The 18,508-nt window shown below is 34.8% G+C and overlaps 1 protein-coding gene across 4 annotated transcripts in view; it reads left to right on the forward strand.

Annotated features, from left to right (window-relative positions):
- NBEA (neurobeachin) overlaps positions 1 to 18,508 on the forward strand; it is a 454,173-nt gene that overhangs the window by 98,172 nt on the left and 337,493 nt on the right. For all 4 annotated transcript variants that reach the window (XM_059493594.1, XM_059493591.1, XM_059493592.1 and 1 more), the window contains exons 7-10: positions 2,013 to 2,132; positions 6,423 to 6,569; positions 13,876 to 14,073; positions 14,474 to 14,607. In XM_059493594.1, the coding sequence (XP_059349577.1) occupies positions 2,013 to 2,132; positions 6,423 to 6,569; positions 13,876 to 14,073; positions 14,474 to 14,607 (599 nt within the window). The remainder of the gene's footprint in view (positions 1 to 2,012; positions 2,133 to 6,422; positions 6,570 to 13,875; positions 14,074 to 14,473; positions 14,608 to 18,508) is intronic.

Genomic DNA, 18,508 nt, shown 5'->3' on the forward strand with positions numbered 1-18,508 from the left:
GTGAAGGGTCTTTTAGTACTCCCAAAAGAACCTGTTGTTACAGCAGAGGGAGGAGAAAAAAATATGGGGAAGAAAACTGCAGGATGAATGTGAAGGAAATTTGTACTTCTGACTTTGAATATTAGAGGGAAAAAGGATTTTTTTTCAACGAAAAGTTCAAGAAAAATTGTCTGTGAGATCATAGAACTTGGTTTGATTCATTGTGTGGTAGCAAAGTGCTGCCTTTCCTTCTTAAAAAAAGTGTTTGCTAGTGCTAGAGAAATTGCCCAAATATAGAAATTTGCAAAAAACTAAGAGCAAAAAACCCCATTAATTACAAAGTCCAATAGACTGCTTCAAAGCTCTTTATAAGGTACCCAAGCACAGATAAATAACAATGTACAGACCACTGTAAGTAAAACTGAGTTTTTCAGGAAGTTGAGGTTGAATCTGAGTTGGTATGTTTTCAGAAATGGTTTTAAAGCCTTTTGAAAGAAAAATCCCAGACAAAAGAGTTATGTTTTTTGGGGGGTTTTCTTTGAGGATGACAGTGAATCACAAAAATTACTTTTTTCATGGTTCTTTGAAAAAAAGAAGTTTCCATACATGACTTCAGAAGCCAAAGCTGGAGCAGTAGTTCTTTATTCCAGCATTGCCCAATAAATCCATTTGCTTGGAAAGCCAAGAAATGAGATGCTCAAAAGTATTGTTGTATGATCAGCATCATTTTTCTACCTTCTGTTAGTTGTATGTTTAAAGGAGGAAAAAATGAAAAAATATTTTTTAATACCTGGAAACAGATGTGTAAAAATATGTGTTCTCATCCTATAGCTATTATACACTTGTAAGAGAATACAGCTCAATTTCACAACTACTGTAATGCTTATTGTCAAAATGTGTTTTGCTGCATGCTGTTTTGTTTGTAACTTTGTGCTTTGTCTAATTTTAAAATCAACATGTGCAAGCATCTACTTTTATTTTCTCTGACAGAGAGACAAATTTTTATATTAGTAAGCTCTCTGTCTACTTACCCCAGCTCAGGAAGACAGTCAACTAGCCCCAAGGGTTGCAGAAGCTCTCTACTTTGGAGAAAAGGGACTTATCTGAACATGGAAATCAAAATATAATAATTGAAAAAGATACAAAAAATGGATGCTGATGAAAAAATCATTTATTATTCCAAATTATTGGAATACAAAAGGCTATTTTTAAGACAAGGTGACATTTTCACGGAGTCATTTAGGTTGAAAGGGATGTGTTGAGACCATCTGGTCTCTCCCCCTGCGTGCAGAAGGGACTCTTAGATAAAGTTGCTTTGGATTTGGTCCAGTTATGTTTCAAATGTATCTAAGCAAGAAGATTCCAGAGTTCTTCTTGAATTTATTTGTCATGGACATCATGATTCCAGTTAAACAAATTATGGGAAAGATCACCATAGTAGTAAGTGGAAGCACTAAATTACGGTGCCTTCTCTGTTTGACTATTTAATGCATTTTTAATGATATGACAGTTGTCCAAAAATTGCTGGAATGGTAAAGAGAGGAAAAATATCAAAGCAAACAATCAGGATGATGTCTTAACCTGGGCTGTAAAATTTGCTATTGGGATTTTTTTCTGTTTATTTAATAATTTCTGATAGACAGAAATTTTTGCTGTGATGCAAAGACAGAGGTTGTGTGATATGAATTTGTTAAGGTAAGAGCACATAGCTCTGGATTTCCTATCAAAACTCAGCTGTGTTTTTTACAGAACAGTGTTGAAATTAAATTGCACTGTTGAAATTAAATTGTGTGTGTGCATTTTTGCCTCTAATAGCATAAAAGAAAGCAGGTAGGTACATCATTGCATTTAGGCATAGTTCTATTGACTGGACTTGAAGTCCCAATGACTTGAATTTTAATTTTACGTGTTTGCAAGGATTCATCTTTTTGTGTAAATTTATGAGACTGGTCACCCTTTCTTTACGCCGTTCATTAACTTTGTATTATAGCACAAAACCTGCCCCTATGTACTGACTTTTCATGTCTTTCCAGTGGTACATGATAAGCATTGTTCACATCTACAACCGGTGGAGGAACAGTGAAATACGCTGCTACGTGAACGGTCAGCTGGTATCCTATGGTGACATGGCCTGGCATGTTAACACGAATGATGTAAGATTTTATTGGTTTTCCTTTCTCATCACTTTTCGTTTTATGGTTAATTCAAAAAGAAAAAAAAGTGTTACCTTTTTTCCCCTCAAGATATTTGCAGATTTTCTTTTTTAAGTGTCTTTTTTATTCATTGTTATTCATCTGCTTAAAATGTAATATTATTGACTTTTTGAGTTTGTGTATACATGTTCTCTCTTTCTGTACCTTTGACTTTGGAATATTTGAGAGCCTGGACCTAATGAAGAGGCAAATATTGCTCTTTCTGGCTCAAAGTTCTGGCTGTGGAAGGCAGACAAAATTATTTTCTTGTGCTTTGCCTTCAGCTAAATCTGTGATAGAATTTCAGAGGTTCTTGGTTCATCAACTTACTACACTTTTGTTATTTTTTATTTATAATATAGTTCTTATTTCTTTCTGACTACTATAAGGGATAAAGAAGCCTTAGGGAAATGATCTGTCTTTTGCTAAATTCTAGAGGCAAAATAGGATTCGAAAGGGAGAGCTTAAATATTACATGTTAATTAAAGCAGGAGAGCTCTGCCTTCCAAAGTTTCTGATTTCCATTCTTTTGGGTTTTTTGGAAGCATTTTGACTTGCAAGAAAAGGCTAGCCATTCAGTTTGTGCAGAGCTTGGTTTCTCCTTGGTAAGATAAAAATATCCATGATAGGTGAAATGCGATGACTGAAAAGCCAGCTGAGGTCTCAGAGGATCTGGTCTGGATTATTGGTTATATGGTGTGGGGATCAGTAATCCTTAATGACAAATGCTTAGCAAAAGGAGCTGCTTCTGCGACTTCTATTTTCTTCGCGGAATTATTTTCTACTTTCTCATGCAAAAAAAAAGTACTATTTTTTCTTAAGGTGAAATTGGTTTGCCAAGATTTAGATTATTTAAGTCTTAAGTATGTGCTAAGGTTTTTATTTTGTCCACTGGATAACAGTCTAAGCTATGGAAGACACTAGTTATCATTAGCTATGTATTTTTAATAACAAAAATCTGCTCTGTTAATAGTAGGAAGTAGAATAAAAAGATCAAGAAATTCAGGAAAGTTATGTGAATGCAAATGCGTAAAATACGTAAAGGAAAAATAGAGGAGTGTGTACGTAGGCTTCTTACTATTTTACATTACCTAGGAAGAGAAGCTCTTGTTTTAACTATATTAGAATTTTCTTTGAATTGTTAGAAGTATTCCCTTGAAAAGTCTTGAGCAATTTATCCAGTCATTTGTTAACATCTACCTTCATACCCTTACACTTGGATATAATTTTAGTCTCCTGGAAGATGTCAGTATAATACTTTACCATAATGGTGTTGGAGGAAAAGCAAACACTATGTAAATCAGGCAATAATTTTTCTTTCTTTATATCCCACGTTGAGCATAAGTATTTATGTAGTTTACACTAATAGATTTAACAGTACAAGTTCTGAAAACAGAAGGGGTCAGGAGCTGCATATTGACTAAGTGCATCTGACTGTTCAGTCTTTTTTATGGATGAATATTGTAATATAATCAAGATGTAGTGTTAAAATTGCGAAATGTACTGATGACAAGATTTTTCATTTGCTCACTGTGTCAAATCTACCACTGAACAATAAGTATTATGATTAAACATATTTTTAGACTAGTAAAACATTAATTACATTTACATTATTGAGTTTAACATTAAGGAACTGAATTTAATATAATTTTTTAAGCATAAGTTTTGTCTTGGCAGAGATTGCAAATTTATATTATTTTTTATCCTGACTGATTTTGCATTACTATTCTCTAATGTTTTTGTGAGGGCTTTTTCAGTATCTGAAATTTACTTCTTGTATCCAAGCAAAAAGTGTAGAAAACTTCAGTCTACCATTTTCATATGTAGCCTGGGAGATATGGAAGTAAAGATAGAGGGGGGAAAAAACAGTGAAACTCTAAAAAAAAAGCTTATCTATTAATCAGTTTTAAATTATTTTTTCTAGTATTTCTTAGAATTTATTCTTATTTATACAAGGCCATGAATTTAGTGGGTTCTTAACTATTTCTGTAATGTGGCCAGGCAGATATAGGATGTTACGTGATGTACTCATTACAGGTTCAGATCTGCATTCTTCACAAATATATATTGAATTAAGAGAACTGTTTTCATTTTATTGAGCCTCCATGTATTAAATATTTGCAGTATGCTTCACCCAAATGTTAGAGGGGAGATACAACTTTGGATGAAAAAGGGGAAGGCATTATAAACATTTTTGTGTTAGCTGTTTCTATTTTGAATGCTGCTGATTCTTTGTTTTTATATAGTCATTATTGGCTCTGAATTCATTACTACTATTTAATGAAATATAAAATCATATTAGTGCCAATCTTTATTGTTTTCATGCCCTATACAACATACCATGGCTAGTGATAAAGGACTCATTGAGCTTATATTCCAAGGGGTAAATATAGTTTGAGATTATGGCAAAAAGGTGAAGTGACATGCATGGCAAGGTATAACTCATGCTTACAGATTGCTTGGCATCTGGAACAGAAATGGATAAAATTACCTGGAAATCAGGAGTTATCCCTCCCCTCCAATTAAAAATAATGGAAACACCTAATCAAGAATGAAGTGCCAGAAATGGGAAAGTGTAAACTGGGAAGAATGAAAAAACAAAAAGGAAATTACTAGAGGCTAACAAGCCTAGATCTTAACCAAAATTAGAACTCAGAATCTGTTGAGAGCTACAATAATTGTTGTACAATTAATGGTCACAAGAGGAATCTAGGAAAATACCCTTAAAATGAGCAGGAATGTAGTCTCAGAATATTTAAGTATCAACTAGGAAAAAGGTGGCATCAGTATCTCTGACAAGTTCCTCAAATAACCATTGAAAAGGGCAATTGCTCAACATTAATTGATGTAACACTTTCTGACAGTAATGGCACAGTGTCATGAAAGCCTTCAAGGCTAAGCAGGACTTGAATAAAGTAACTGAATTTTTTTTTTTTTTAATTTTGCCATTAGGTTTACCGGGAGTCAAAGGAATCTGTTTAACTCATCTTTTGCACTGTACATCCTGAATATGACTTTGTGAATCAACTTTCATGTAGAGGTTTTGCCAGAAGTTTTAAAATTTTGTCAAAATTGCTTAAAACAATAGAAATTCCGAGGGGAAAAAAATAAAAGAGGTAAATCAAAGGAGGATAATGGTAGACAAAATCCTGGATACTTCTTCCCTCACCTGTTTTTAAAGCTGAGCTCCAGATCTTCGTCTGTCCTTACACTTGAGCCCCCTTTTCCTTGTTAACAGCCTATCCTCCTAGACCACTTGCTGTTACAGTTCACCGTATTTTATTTCGTTCTCTAAACTGACAAAAGTTTTCCTCAAGGTAAAACTCAGCAGTTAAGCCAGATGAAAAAGCAAGTTTGCTAATGCAGGTTCTATTGGCTCAGCTGAAAAAGTAATGTCAGACCCTTGTTCCTGTTCAATAAAGCACCTATGACTCAAGGAAGCTGAGAGAATAACTTTCAAAGATCCTTGAGGTTCTTCCTGTTGTCCTTTTTTTGCTGCATCATGTTTTCTGGTCTCTCAGGTCTTTGTTCTAGACAGGTTTTTTGAAAGCACCTGAAAACTTCACCAAATCCTTGCAAAATAGCCACAAAAATCACTCCTAATCTGAAATATCCTAATGATATGGACAGACAGAAAGGCAGGGATAGTTAACAGCAGAAGGGAGGGATAATTTTTGGAAGAAAGAATGGAAAATAACAACCCTTGTGTGTATAGAATAAGACAGAAGAGGATTTAAGGTCAAACCAGATCATAATAGGCTGTGGTCAGAGAGGGAAAATATGCAACCCCTGCAAATTAGAAAATCTCTATTTGTTTCCTTTTTGCCTTTTAGAGGTGCTTAGCTCTATTGGCACTGCAGTGAAAGAAGAAGGTGTTCCAGAATGTGTTCTTGTGTATTAGCAGTAGGAGCTCTGTGTACAATTACTCAGAGGAAGTTCAAGTGTGTCACGTTCCTAGAAGGCAATAGGAGGGATTATTTTGTGCTTGAATGTACTATTCTCATTTTCTGTCTTGTATGTTTACCAATTAATAGAAAACAAATCCTAGCAGCCAGTCATAAGGACCTCTAAAACAGTTAATGCTACAGTTAATATTTTGCTAGTATTCAAAATTAAGTTATTCACCACAGGATAGTAATAAAGAATTGTTAATGGTCAGTTTATCTTTTTAATTCCAGTCTCCCTTTATTTGTGGCTTTAGTAGCTGTGCATTAATATTATTTCTTTATTAACTGCCTCTTTCTGATACAGAGCTATGATAAATGTTTTCTCGGATCTTCGGAGACTGCTGATGCAAATAGAGTGTTCTGTGGCCAGCTTGGAGCAGTATATGTGTTCACTGAAGCACTCAACCCAGCACAGATTTTTGCAATACATCAGTTAGGACCTGGATATAAGGTAATACCGGATTTTAAAAGCATAAAACTGGAAAAATAAAATGATTGAGAGATATAGTTGGAAGATATGTGAAGCATGTGAATATTCCTTGTAGAATCACGTAGAATTTTTTAATGTGATTTGCTTTCAGCAACATAAGACTATTTTTTCAAGTATCCTAACTAACCCTAATTTTCTACTATCTTTTTGAAAGACGAAAGTTTTGTTTAAAAAATAGCTGAAATATGTTTGTATGGGAAATTAATTACTTTGAGTCATAATCAGATTAGAGAAATTTTGTATTTGGTGCACTAAATAGCAGAGAAATAACTTTCTTCTTTACTGTTTGTGTTTAAAATCTTGAGTTAAAGCAGATTAACATTCAACAAGGCATAATAAAACAATTTTGTTCAAATGCACGGTTTCACACAGTCCTGTTAAGGTAAAAGGTGAGCTTTTTTTTTAGTCATGCTTTGTCACTGACATTGAGGGGAAGATTGGACAAATTAATGATGCATGCATAAACTTGGATCTCTGGTCAGATATGTGTCTTGGAATGGTTTTGTATTGTATTATTTCATCAAGAACACAGATACTTCACAGAAATCTGCAGAAATGCCTTTGTAGATAATACTTGAAAATTCATCTAACCCTAGGTAAACAGTAATGAATTTCAGTTTATACTATCAGGTATTCCCAAGTTTTCTTTTTTCTAATTTTTGAAATTTGTGGTTTCATCCAAAGTAGTTTTTCAGTTTTTCAATATATATCATATACACTGAAAATAAAAATTTTTAAAAGCCATAAGTAAAAATCAACATTTAGATTATAATAGTACTAATTTTGTGTGTAGAAAATGCATGCTCTTCATCATTTGATTACAGCTAGCACTTGAATGACAGAAGCAGATGGAAATATCTTTTATGGTATGTATCTGTGTAGGGTGAATAAGCACATGTATATCAGGATTACTTGGAGAAGTAGTGGTCTATTGCCAATAGTTTATGACAGTTTTTGAAACTAAAAATATTAAGTCAGTTATGAAAAGTCCATCATCTGTGCTAACAAAGAGTATTTTATTCCAAACTTTATACACTATTTTTTTAGGCAAATATTTTTTGGTCATACAAAAGAAATTGTAATCTTATACTTAACAACAAATGTAGGAACCTTTATGAATTTATTAAATTAATAAAGGATTCCAGTATGCAGAAACATACTGGAGTGATATCAAACAGGAATTAATCTTTCATGTGTTTTAAGAAGTGCAAATTATTATGTAATATTTTCTGATTGTTGAAGGGATTGATAAGGATATGAGCTTTCATGCCAAATGACATTTTCAATAGTTACTGCTCTAACCTTATTTCAGTTGTCAAATTGCCCTACTTGATTCATAGGCTTCCCTTAAACTGCATTTCTGCACACATGTAGCTTCTTAGTGATTTTTTTTAAAAAATGTCATCTATATTTACTATTTTGCTGAAATTCTTCTTTCATTGTGTCATGGTTTTGGATTTGGGTTATGTACACAGAACAGTTAATGCCCCCTTGCTCTCTGAAGGAATTTTCTTCCTTGTCTAAAAATATGGATATATATTTTATTATTTAACACCAGTAAAAAAGAACAGGCTCCCACAGCAGTACCTTGGAAATAACATTTATTTCTTTGACTTTCTTATTCCCCCCAAAAATAAGACAAAACAGAAGACTTTTTTGACCCTTTTCCAACACAAGATCTACTCACAATCAGAAAAGGAACCATGTCTTGTAGTTTAGAGATTTCAGGGCACCAACTCTAGCTTTCACTCAAAGCCTGCCTGTTTCGCTTCTCATTTAAGGTTATTTCTGTAAATCCTTTCAGATTCTGTGCTGGTGCAAAGGTGCCCCAGTTCAGAATACTTTAGATGGGATTTAATAGTCTAAGGGAGCCTCAATTGACATATAGCTTGTTTTCCTGAATATTACAGATCATGTTCTTGCTCTTACTCAACTTGCTGATGCAAACTGGCCTTTCCAAAACTTTTCTTAAGCAGTTCACTACATTTCCTATTCATTCTAATTGTTAGTACTCTTAGTGTATGGGGAAAATCAACAGTTCAACCCTTCCTAAAAAGACCCTAGGTCAATTGTAAACTCCAGTTGTGCCAAACTTTTCTGCCAAAGAAGGATTATTCAAAATAGTTGAGATGTTTTTGAAAATATCTTCATACAGATCTTTTTTTCCTTTCTAACACAGTATATGGCAGTTCCTTTGATTTAAAATTCATACTTTAGTCCATTATATCTGAGAATCTGATTCTTTAGGGGAAGTGACCATTCCTCTACCTACTTTGCTCATGAGAGGGGACTATGCTTTTGCCTCTCATTCAGCTCCCCTCACAATCATTCATAATGCCCCATGTCTACCATGACTGCCATTAAAACCTCTGGAAAACAGAGAAATCTGCATAATACTAATACTAATAATACTAATAATACTAATAATAATACTAATAATAATACTAATAATACTAATACTAATACTAATAATAATAATAATAATAATAATAATAATAATGCATACAGGACAGTTTGCACATATCTGTTAATATACAGAGTAAATAATGTTGTGGATGACACCAAAGCCACAAAGTTCAGGAAAAGTGAGAGCTTGATCTACAGATATAAATTAATCTGTTGCACCTTGTCCCACTCCCGTTCTGTGGTGCAGGTAGAAGCAGCAGGTCTTAGGACTGGCTAGAGAAGTCATTAAAATAAGTCTTACTTATTATGTGTATCAAATAGTTGTATATTTATATATAATGTTCATACTATTTATTGCACGTGACATGCTTGTACAGAGGACAGTAACACAGAATAAGTTCATAGTCCTTCCATGCTGATCTTGCTCAGCATGTTCTTATGAGTGCATTTGGTTATAACCAGCATGCCCTAATATAAAAATTTATTTGTTAAGCAAATGGATGTTTTAGTTTGAAATAATACATTTTCACTTGTAGCAAAAGGCTTTCTTTAAAAAAGAAAAGGTTACATTGTGTGAAAAGCAATGATGAGAAACTGACACTCTGAGTAGAGTAGCTATTGCAAAGAAATTACTCATAATCAAATGTTTAAGGGGAAGAGAGGAAATACACTGGCAATAGAACTATATGATTTGTCTCTTCCCCATTAAGTCTTCCCAAGTTAATCCATAATATATCTTGGAATTTGAAACTATTTTTAGTAAAACATATTACGATTCAATATTTGCATACCTAGGTTTTATCTTTAATAAAGCACAATCATTTTGAGCATTGCCATTGCTAACAGGACTTTTACATACTCTGTGGATCCTTTCAGTTGTTGGAGATTGAAGAAAGAAAAAGGAAATGAGAGGAGCATCCTTGCTCTCACTGTGCTTTCCCTGCTGCCCATCCCTGTTCTGAGGCAGCAAGGAGAGGAGAGTCTGTCTGTGCTGGGATCCCGAGGGGCTGATAAACAGAATGGAGGGGCAGGGGAGGTAATGTGAGAGGAAGAGATGCATCTGATACCAGTGTTTGCTGCTATCTATAAAGGGATGTTTCTCAAAGCCCCGTTCTAATAGCCCTGTCAAATCTGTGCCACTCCTCCTAGCCCTCCCATAGGCATTTTAAAGCAAGTTATCAGATCATTCCATATGTTGCTTCTGAGTTTGTTTTTGATCAGTGCTGCAATAATGATCTTTTTGTCACATAAGGTTGTAGTAAGAATACAGTAATTCATGAACACCGACGCAAATAAGCACCAAAAATTCAGATTTGCTTAAACCAATTATATAATACAAGAAAATATTTTATGCACAATTGCTGAACCTACAAGGGCAATGTGTAGTGAATAGTAAATAAAAAAAGCTGCAGTCTTGCTGCTAAAGGAAGGAGGAGAGCTGCTGGTATTCAAGCAGTTCCTGATCAAGCACAGATTATTTTACTGGAGAATACAGTGCTGGAGTAATGCTCATCTCTCTCTGTTACTTCCTATTCCAGTAGGAGCCACAAACATACTTTATATGGATCCTATATGTGTATTTTTACCTTATATATAATTTTTTAAATCCATGGCTCTTTCTTTCTGTCTTGATGCCTTCACACTACATGTGCCAGACCTCAGAGTTGCATATGCACAACAGCCTCTACTACCATCCTGTGGGTGTGTTTTCCCAAGTCCCCAGTACAGTATGCATATACTGAATTTCTTTTCTTATGGATCAATGCTAGTAATAAAGTTGTATCATATATCAGAATTTTTAACCTCTCTTTACATTCTGTTACAATAATCTTATAGATTAGGGGACCAGAATTTCCAATTTATGATCACTTTTGTTAGATGATGACAGAATATTTCTTTAATTGTTTTTTCTGCTAAATGTGTGAGGCAGTATAATGTTGATTCAAAACTTGTGTCTGACTTTCAAATAGTGATCTCAAATTCTTGCAGCATATTAAACACTGCCAATGAGGAGGTAGAATAATGTCAAAATTTGTGTATAAAATTGATTTAACCTAACTGGTTTAGAACACTGCAAGATTTCATGGTAATGAAATGGTAAGATTTTGTGTTGAAACACCTTGATTTATTTAAACAGCAAAGTTATGAAAAACTCCATATATGAGCTTTGGAATCTGAAAAAGCTGAGAGGCATGGAAGATTTTCAGGGTAATAAGTGTTTTCATGTGGTAAAACCTTAAAATATAGAACAAGTATGTTGTAGATGTCTTTGGAAATCAGTGAAATTACTCTGCAGAAAGTGCAAAAAGATTTCTATTTATAGTTAAAATGCCCTCTGAGGTGAAATGTTACCTTCCACAGGACAAATCTGTAATCTGTAGCAGTCATTTCCTGATAAGTGAAATCTAGGCAGCCATATCAACAGAGAGCCAGCTCTCTCATGTTCTGAGCATAATATTCCTTCTTTGGGAATTTCTACTTCAGTAAGTAGTGTAGCACAACAGGAACATATTTCTGGATTAAACCATTTAGTGCTGAGGACTGAGTACTCACAGTGTGTTATATTGGTGCTTTTACTTTGGATTGGTTGTAGTCTGATCCTTTGGGCTGAATGAATATCGCCAATTGCAGGATATTTGAGTTTCAGCCTGAAAGAAGTCTCTTTGGTTCTAAACAGCTTTGCAGTTTGAACAGAGTAATAAGTGGGGACCACTGGGAGTTTCCCTACAAAACAGACTCTTAACCCAAATACAAATCACAGAATCACAGAGTGGCTGAAGATATAGGAAGCAACTGGAACCTGGAGGTCCTCTGGTCCTCCCTGCTCAATAAAGGTCACCTAGATCCAGTTGCCTGGGACTATCTCCTGGCAATTTTTAAATAAATCCTGAGACAGAGACTGTCACCTTGCTGGGCAGCTTCTCAGTGAAAAAGTGTTTTCTGATGTTCAGAGGGAGCCTTCTTTGTTCCAGGTTTGCCCATTGACTTTCGTCATACCACTGGGCACCACTGAGAAGAGTCTGACTCCATCTTCTTTTAGACCTCCTTTCTGTTATTTATATATGAAATCCCCTCTGCTGCTTCTTTTCTGCAGTTTGAAGAGTCTGAACTCTCTCAGCCTTTCCTCATATGAGAGATGCTTCAATCCTTCTGTGTTTAGTAACCATTCATTGCATTCTCTCCAGTAAGTGCCTGGCTCCCTGTGAGAGCCCAGAACTCCAGGTGTGGCCTCACCAACACTAAGTAGAAGGGAAGCAACACCTTCCTCCACCTATTGGCAGCATCCTTCCTAGTGCAGCTGAAGATGCTACCCTTCATTGTCAAACGCAGACTGAACCACAGATTTGCCATTTACATGCATTTGCCCTTCCTGGTTGTGGTTTCTGTTATGGGGCCTGTGTCTGGTACCTTTTCAGCATTGCAGCCTCCCTTCTCCCAGACATAACCGAGGCTGGGACAGGTTGAGACAAATGTGCTGCAAGGTTGAGACAAATGTGCTCCAAGAGCTCTCCAGCAGCTCCAGTCAGGTGGCCAGCCTGCTCAGCTTCTGGCCACATACACAGGGGTGCAGTCAGCAAACCTTTTATTGCTGTCAGTCACTTGAGCAGATGGGCTTTCCCACTGTTTTGCTGTAATCAAAATAATTTTTTTCAGGGTTTCCAGCAGCCCTGAGAGCTCTGAAAAGGCTGGATGGGGTTTATGGGGTTACATCAATGGTATGAATCTCTGATTTGTTTGGAAAGAGAAGCCAATAGCTTATAAGTTGCCTGTTTTAATTCTAGCATGGATAACAAAAACCCCAGTGCTGATACTTCCAGTAGCTTCAGAGAAAGAGGAGACTGTGGGAGAAAGGAGATGTTTGGTAGGACCAAAGGGATAAAGAGAATTGTGATCACTATGCGCAGTGAAAGCAAGGGAAATGATTCATGTATAATCTCAGAAATGAATTATTTTTGACTCAGAAAATATTTTAGCAGTAACATTTTATATATGTATATATTTACGCACACACACACACATATATATATATTTGTATCTTCATTTGCAATAAAATGGTGGTCATTTCTAATAAATTTGCTTTCCTTGTATCAATACAGCACTGTACTGTGTTACTACTAATTAATTGGTTTTTTGCCACTGTTAAATGATTATTATATGCAATTATTATATGCCAAGTAGATCTTACAGTGCTTTGCAGAAAGACAGAAATCTATCTTCTTGTGCTTTGTTGATTTTTCAGTGTTGCCAAAAAACTTAATTTTAGATCAGATATGAATCATGATATGTTCATTTTCAGTCTTCCTTGGAAAAGCTCTGAATTTGCAAAAAATTAATGTAAAATGTGGCATTTATGATTTATTTTGGATTTTAAGTGGCTCATTTGAGTATACTCCTGACTGTTAATTAAGCATGGGTTTTAATATTGTTCAAAAATAACTATTCCTCTAATCAACATAGTATAGCATTTTATATTCTAATTTGAGTGAGCTCATATGAACTTAAATGCAGCACATTTAATTTGTTCTTTATTTTTAGTGTGTTTTTTGCTTAAATTTTATTTTAACATATTTATGGTTAGTGTGTGTTTTTTTAAGATAGTTACTTCTGAAGCTTGTAAACACTGATGCTAAAAAGAGAGATAATATGTAAAATACCAAATAATGTGTTGACACATTGATGTGATGTAGACTAAAGAGAAACAAATCTATCTCATTGTTCAGTAGCATTAGACTACTGGTAAATGCAAGCAAAGTTTAGTAGTTTATTTATTCTCTCTCAAGTCCAATGTAGTTTTTGCATCTTTTGTGGCAAGGAATTTGTCTAAATTAATTACTTTGTAAAACTTTTGGGTCTTTTTCAGAGCACATTCAAGTTTAAATCCGAGAGTGACATTCATCTGGCTGAGCACCATAAACAAGTGCTGTATGATGGGAAACTCGCCAGCAGCATCGCTTTTACCTATAATGCAAAGGCCACCGATGCTCAGCTATGCCTTGAATCCTCACCAAAGGAGAATCCTTCCATTTTTGTACACTCCCCCCATGCCCTCATGCTTCAGGTTGGTGCTGCTAAGCTGATGTTCTGTGATTACTCTTGGCTGAACATCACACAGAGGATTTGTCTGCTAGTGTACAGAGATTGATCTTTTGTGCTCTGTCAGCTTTTAATACAACTTTCACTTGAACTGTTCTTTCTTTGCTCCCTTTCTAAAGCAAGGAAAAAAATATTCCATAAGAAATACAGACTTCCTACTATAAGGCACAGTTTGTCATGTTACTGAAAATTTTCTGTTTAATGTTTGCTTTTAAGTGTAGTCATTATAGTTGAAGTATAAGTATTGAAACAAAATTTTTAAAAGTCTGCACTCAATTTGGTGTTGAAGTGCTGCAGAATTATATTTTTAACTGTCCTTTAAAATTGAGGTTAATTGTAGCTTTTCCTTTATTTTATGTCTTTAGGATGTGAAAGCTATTGTAACCCACTCCATTCACAGCGCAATTCATTCCATTGGAGGGATCCAGGTTCTTTTTCCTCTCTTTGCCCAGCTAGACAATCGACAGCTGCACGACAGTCAGGTGGAAACAACAGTTTGGTAAGCCTCTTTTAACCAAGACTGAAACAAATTAAGCTTACAAAATGTTTTCCTTTTTTTTTGTGGGCATGTTCTCTAATTTTTTCTACATTTTACCCTTGTTTCTTTTAAAAATATAATTTAAAAAAAATTGTTTACTGTACAAAACTGATACAATTAAGTAATGAATTCAAATCACTCTAGAGTCTTTAAGAATAGTTTTGCAACAGTTCACCCAACTTCTAAAAGAACTCAATATGCTTTTCCTTAAATGCAATGTTGTTTACCTTCTCAAAGTCTGTGTCATTTGAATTCATACTTCATAGCATTCAAAAATTATTTAATATGTGGTCAGAAAGTCATAAAGCTATGAGCAGGCATTTTGTGACCATATTACAATTGCAATAGTGACTGGGGACATAACAAGAGAATTTTAAGCTGGGACCCATGAAGTTTCTCCTCTGGTGCTATGGAAGACACATCTAAGTTAAAAAGTCTTCACAGATGTTAAAAACATATGTTGAAAAAGACTACCTAGGAGTTTGTTGATATCCATGCTGACTTTCAGTCATAGAATCTTTTAGGAAAAGACCTCTAAGATCATGGAGTCCAACCATTAACCTAGGACTGCAAAGTCCACCACTCAGCCACATCCCTAAATACCACATCTGCACGTCTTTCAAATATCTGCTGGCACGGTGACTCTTCTCTCAACATCAACTCAGCTATGGTTATTTTTACAAGATCTCTTGCCACGTGCTTGTTACAGCAGGCACCTCTCCTGCAGCACAGGATAGCCAAACTTCTCCAGAAAAATGCTTGGCCTAAATCTTTGAGGGTAACAAATCTGAAAGGATAATGCTGAACAACTGGTATGGTGTTTCCCTGGAGAATTGTTTGTAACTAAAGCTTGCTAGAAAGCAATGTTTAGGGACAAAATAAACTGGCTTTTCTATTTGGATTAGGTGACAAAACAGGTGCGTAATGCTGAGCACGCAGCTTATTTTCCTGCTTATAATATTTTTCTAATAATTATTCTGGATGTTTATTATTGCATTAGATAGTTCAGTTAAAAATACTTAACTGAAAAAAAAATTAACTAATACTAAAATTGCCAACAATTTTAGAAGACAGAAAAGTGGTTGTGTATTGGTTACTGTAACCAACTGTAATACTGGAATATTTAAGTCTCTTTTGCAGGATGTACTTTGCATTGAGGCATTGTAAAGTAAGGGAAATAAAAAAAGAAATGCTTGGTTTGAAATAAGCTTGGGAAAAAAACATCACCATATGTTTTTATTTACTGGCAAAGCAGAAGACTGAAATGCTTTATTCTAGTTTAAGGAAGGTTATGTGTGTATGTATCTCCACATAGGAATAAAATGTATGTTAAATTCATTAAGGAGCTGAATCTGTAATAGGCGACAAAGCAATAACTAGATCTGTTTAAAAATGAAGAACGAATGTAGTGTAAGTTTTAGAAGTTGAGATAAAGACTAATTCTTCCCAAGTGTGTGGTCTACCCAGTGAGTGAGAACATTCATAGTGTTCAATTGCAAATGTGCAGAACATTTCTGGAGTTAGTTGAACTGTAAGTAGAAAAAAATTTGGTCTTTAATAAGTCAATGAATTTCTTCTATAATTAGATTATATTCTAAAAAGAGATCTGTAATTCATTGTGCTATATGATTGTACAAATGCATAATGCAAGAGGATGTGATTGTAACTCCAGAACATATTGAAAAAAAGTTTAAGCAAATGGCTGCTTGATGAGATGTAATTTATGTGTTTATAGGTTTTGGTGTCTGTGCATTATTTTCTCATATGTTATTTAATAAGATATAAGTATTAAGAAAAATAATGTTGGAAGTGAAAAAGGAAGTAGGCAAATAAAAGAAGAAAATATTTTTGGGATCAAAGAAAGGAGCTAATGGGGAATGAATGCTATACATGAAAAGGATCATTTGAGGAGTGGAATAAGGGAAGCAGTGCATTTAATGAGTCCTTTCCTTGTTACCCCTTATTTATTAGATTATTGTCTCTCCTTATGTATCTGATGCTGAGTTATATCTGTCTGTATACAGGTATGTCTCTGTAACAGCAACAGAGAACTTTCCCAGTTCTACTGCTTTTCTGAGTCCTTCTCACCTCTTTCTCTCCTGCAAATATCAAACTGTTTAAAAAGCTCAGGGTTTTCAATTATTTGATTTTTTGCTTGGATTTTTTTTAATATTAGAAGGGTTTTATTAGCAAAACCCAGAACCTCACCATCTAAACATAAATAAAAGAATTATCAAAATTATCTATATTTCATAAGCAAGATAGGTATTACAGATTATCTACTTTCTAAGATTTATAGTTTGATAAGAAATAGGCAGGGTTCCTATTGATTTCTACAGAAACAACCCAACTTGACAGGAATTAGTTTGATGGATTGATTTTATTTATTAGCTTAATATGAAAAATCTGTAAGTTTCCAATAATTTTTCTCAATCTCTTTAGTTTAATTGAATTTATCTTGAAGTTCATGATGGCAAATAAGATGAATGCCATGTGGTGTCCTACGTTCCTAACCTGTCCTCTCATCCTGTCTTTCAATAATTTTCTTGTCACAGCTGGCTCAGGTATTTAAATTTGAGAGTAGGTCTGGAAGTAATCCTTCCTGAGGTTTTTCCATTTGCCTTTGAGCCTCTCATGGAAAGCCAAGATTCCAGTTCATTGCTGCCTCCAGTGTAAAATTCAGAATTTGCACTGTTGAGTGCTGGCAATTCTCTCCCTCTCTGTTTTGAAGAGAAGAGTGCTGGATATTGCACCTAAAACTCTACATCACTAGTGTGACCTAGCTGTGCTCAGATAAAATCAGTTGCTTGAATTTTCCCAAACTGTGACAGCTGGAATGTGATTTGCCAAATCAGTCTGCCTGCACACGGGTTTATAATGAAAATCTAACCACTGCAACACGTAGTAGAAATCTGTTGAAAACTACTAAACTGCTGTACCTCTGCATACTCCAGAAGATCCAGGGACTATTAAGGGTGGCTAATTTACTACTGGAATCTGTGTCACAAAATGTTTTGCCTGTAAGCAGAGGTGACTTGCTTCTCTAGTTCTCTCACACAAGACCTATTCAGCTGACTCGTGCTTTTGAATGAGACCTGATTAGTTGTCTTGTTAGCTTCACCACATGTTATCAGAAAACAATTGAAGAGGCATAAGAAAAAAATCCCTTCGCCTTTCGCTTCTTCTTTCTTACAGAAAGAAAAAAAATGTAAACTGGAAGTTAGGGAAGCACTAGAGACCTGCCATAGCTGTAGCTCATGGAAACATTAATTGTTGGTTTATGATCGTCCTTAATACTACTTTATCTGTTTATGCTATGATTAATTTTCAATAGTTATCATACTAATTACCTGTGATGGAGTTGCTCATACAATTTCTCTGTATTACTTTGGAGAAGCTGCAAATACAAATAAAGGATTTTTATCTTTATAAAGGATTCTTTCCCAAAGAGAATCAGACAAAACAAATACATGTATTATTCTCTTTTATACAGACTCTTCAAGTTAAATTGTCTGTAATTAATAATCATACTTAGATCTCCAAAGCAACATGCCTACCTTAGTTAAAGGTGCCTTTTGTAAAGGTAATTTGTACAGGTAACTTTGTAATACATGATCCAAGATGAAACTTATATTAGGGCAAATGTGACAGAGAAAATTATCATGGGAATGAGGATTCTAGAGAAAATGATCTGTGTAGTGGTTTAAAAATAAAATTAAAAAAACTGCAGCAACAAACAACCAAAAAGCCAAGGCAAATTTCACTTTTATCCTAAGAGTGCAAATTCCTGGCTCCTAAGGTACTTCTAAACAGTATCTAAACAGTAGCCACTGGAGGTTCTGCATCATCATGCTTTGGTCTA

The sequence above is a fragment of the Ammospiza nelsoni genome, chromosome 2 (assembly GCF_027579445.1).
Source record: "Ammospiza nelsoni isolate bAmmNel1 chromosome 2, bAmmNel1.pri, whole genome shotgun sequence".
In the NCBI taxonomy this organism is placed as follows: Eukaryota; Metazoa; Chordata; class Aves; order Passeriformes; family Passerellidae; genus Ammospiza; species Ammospiza nelsoni.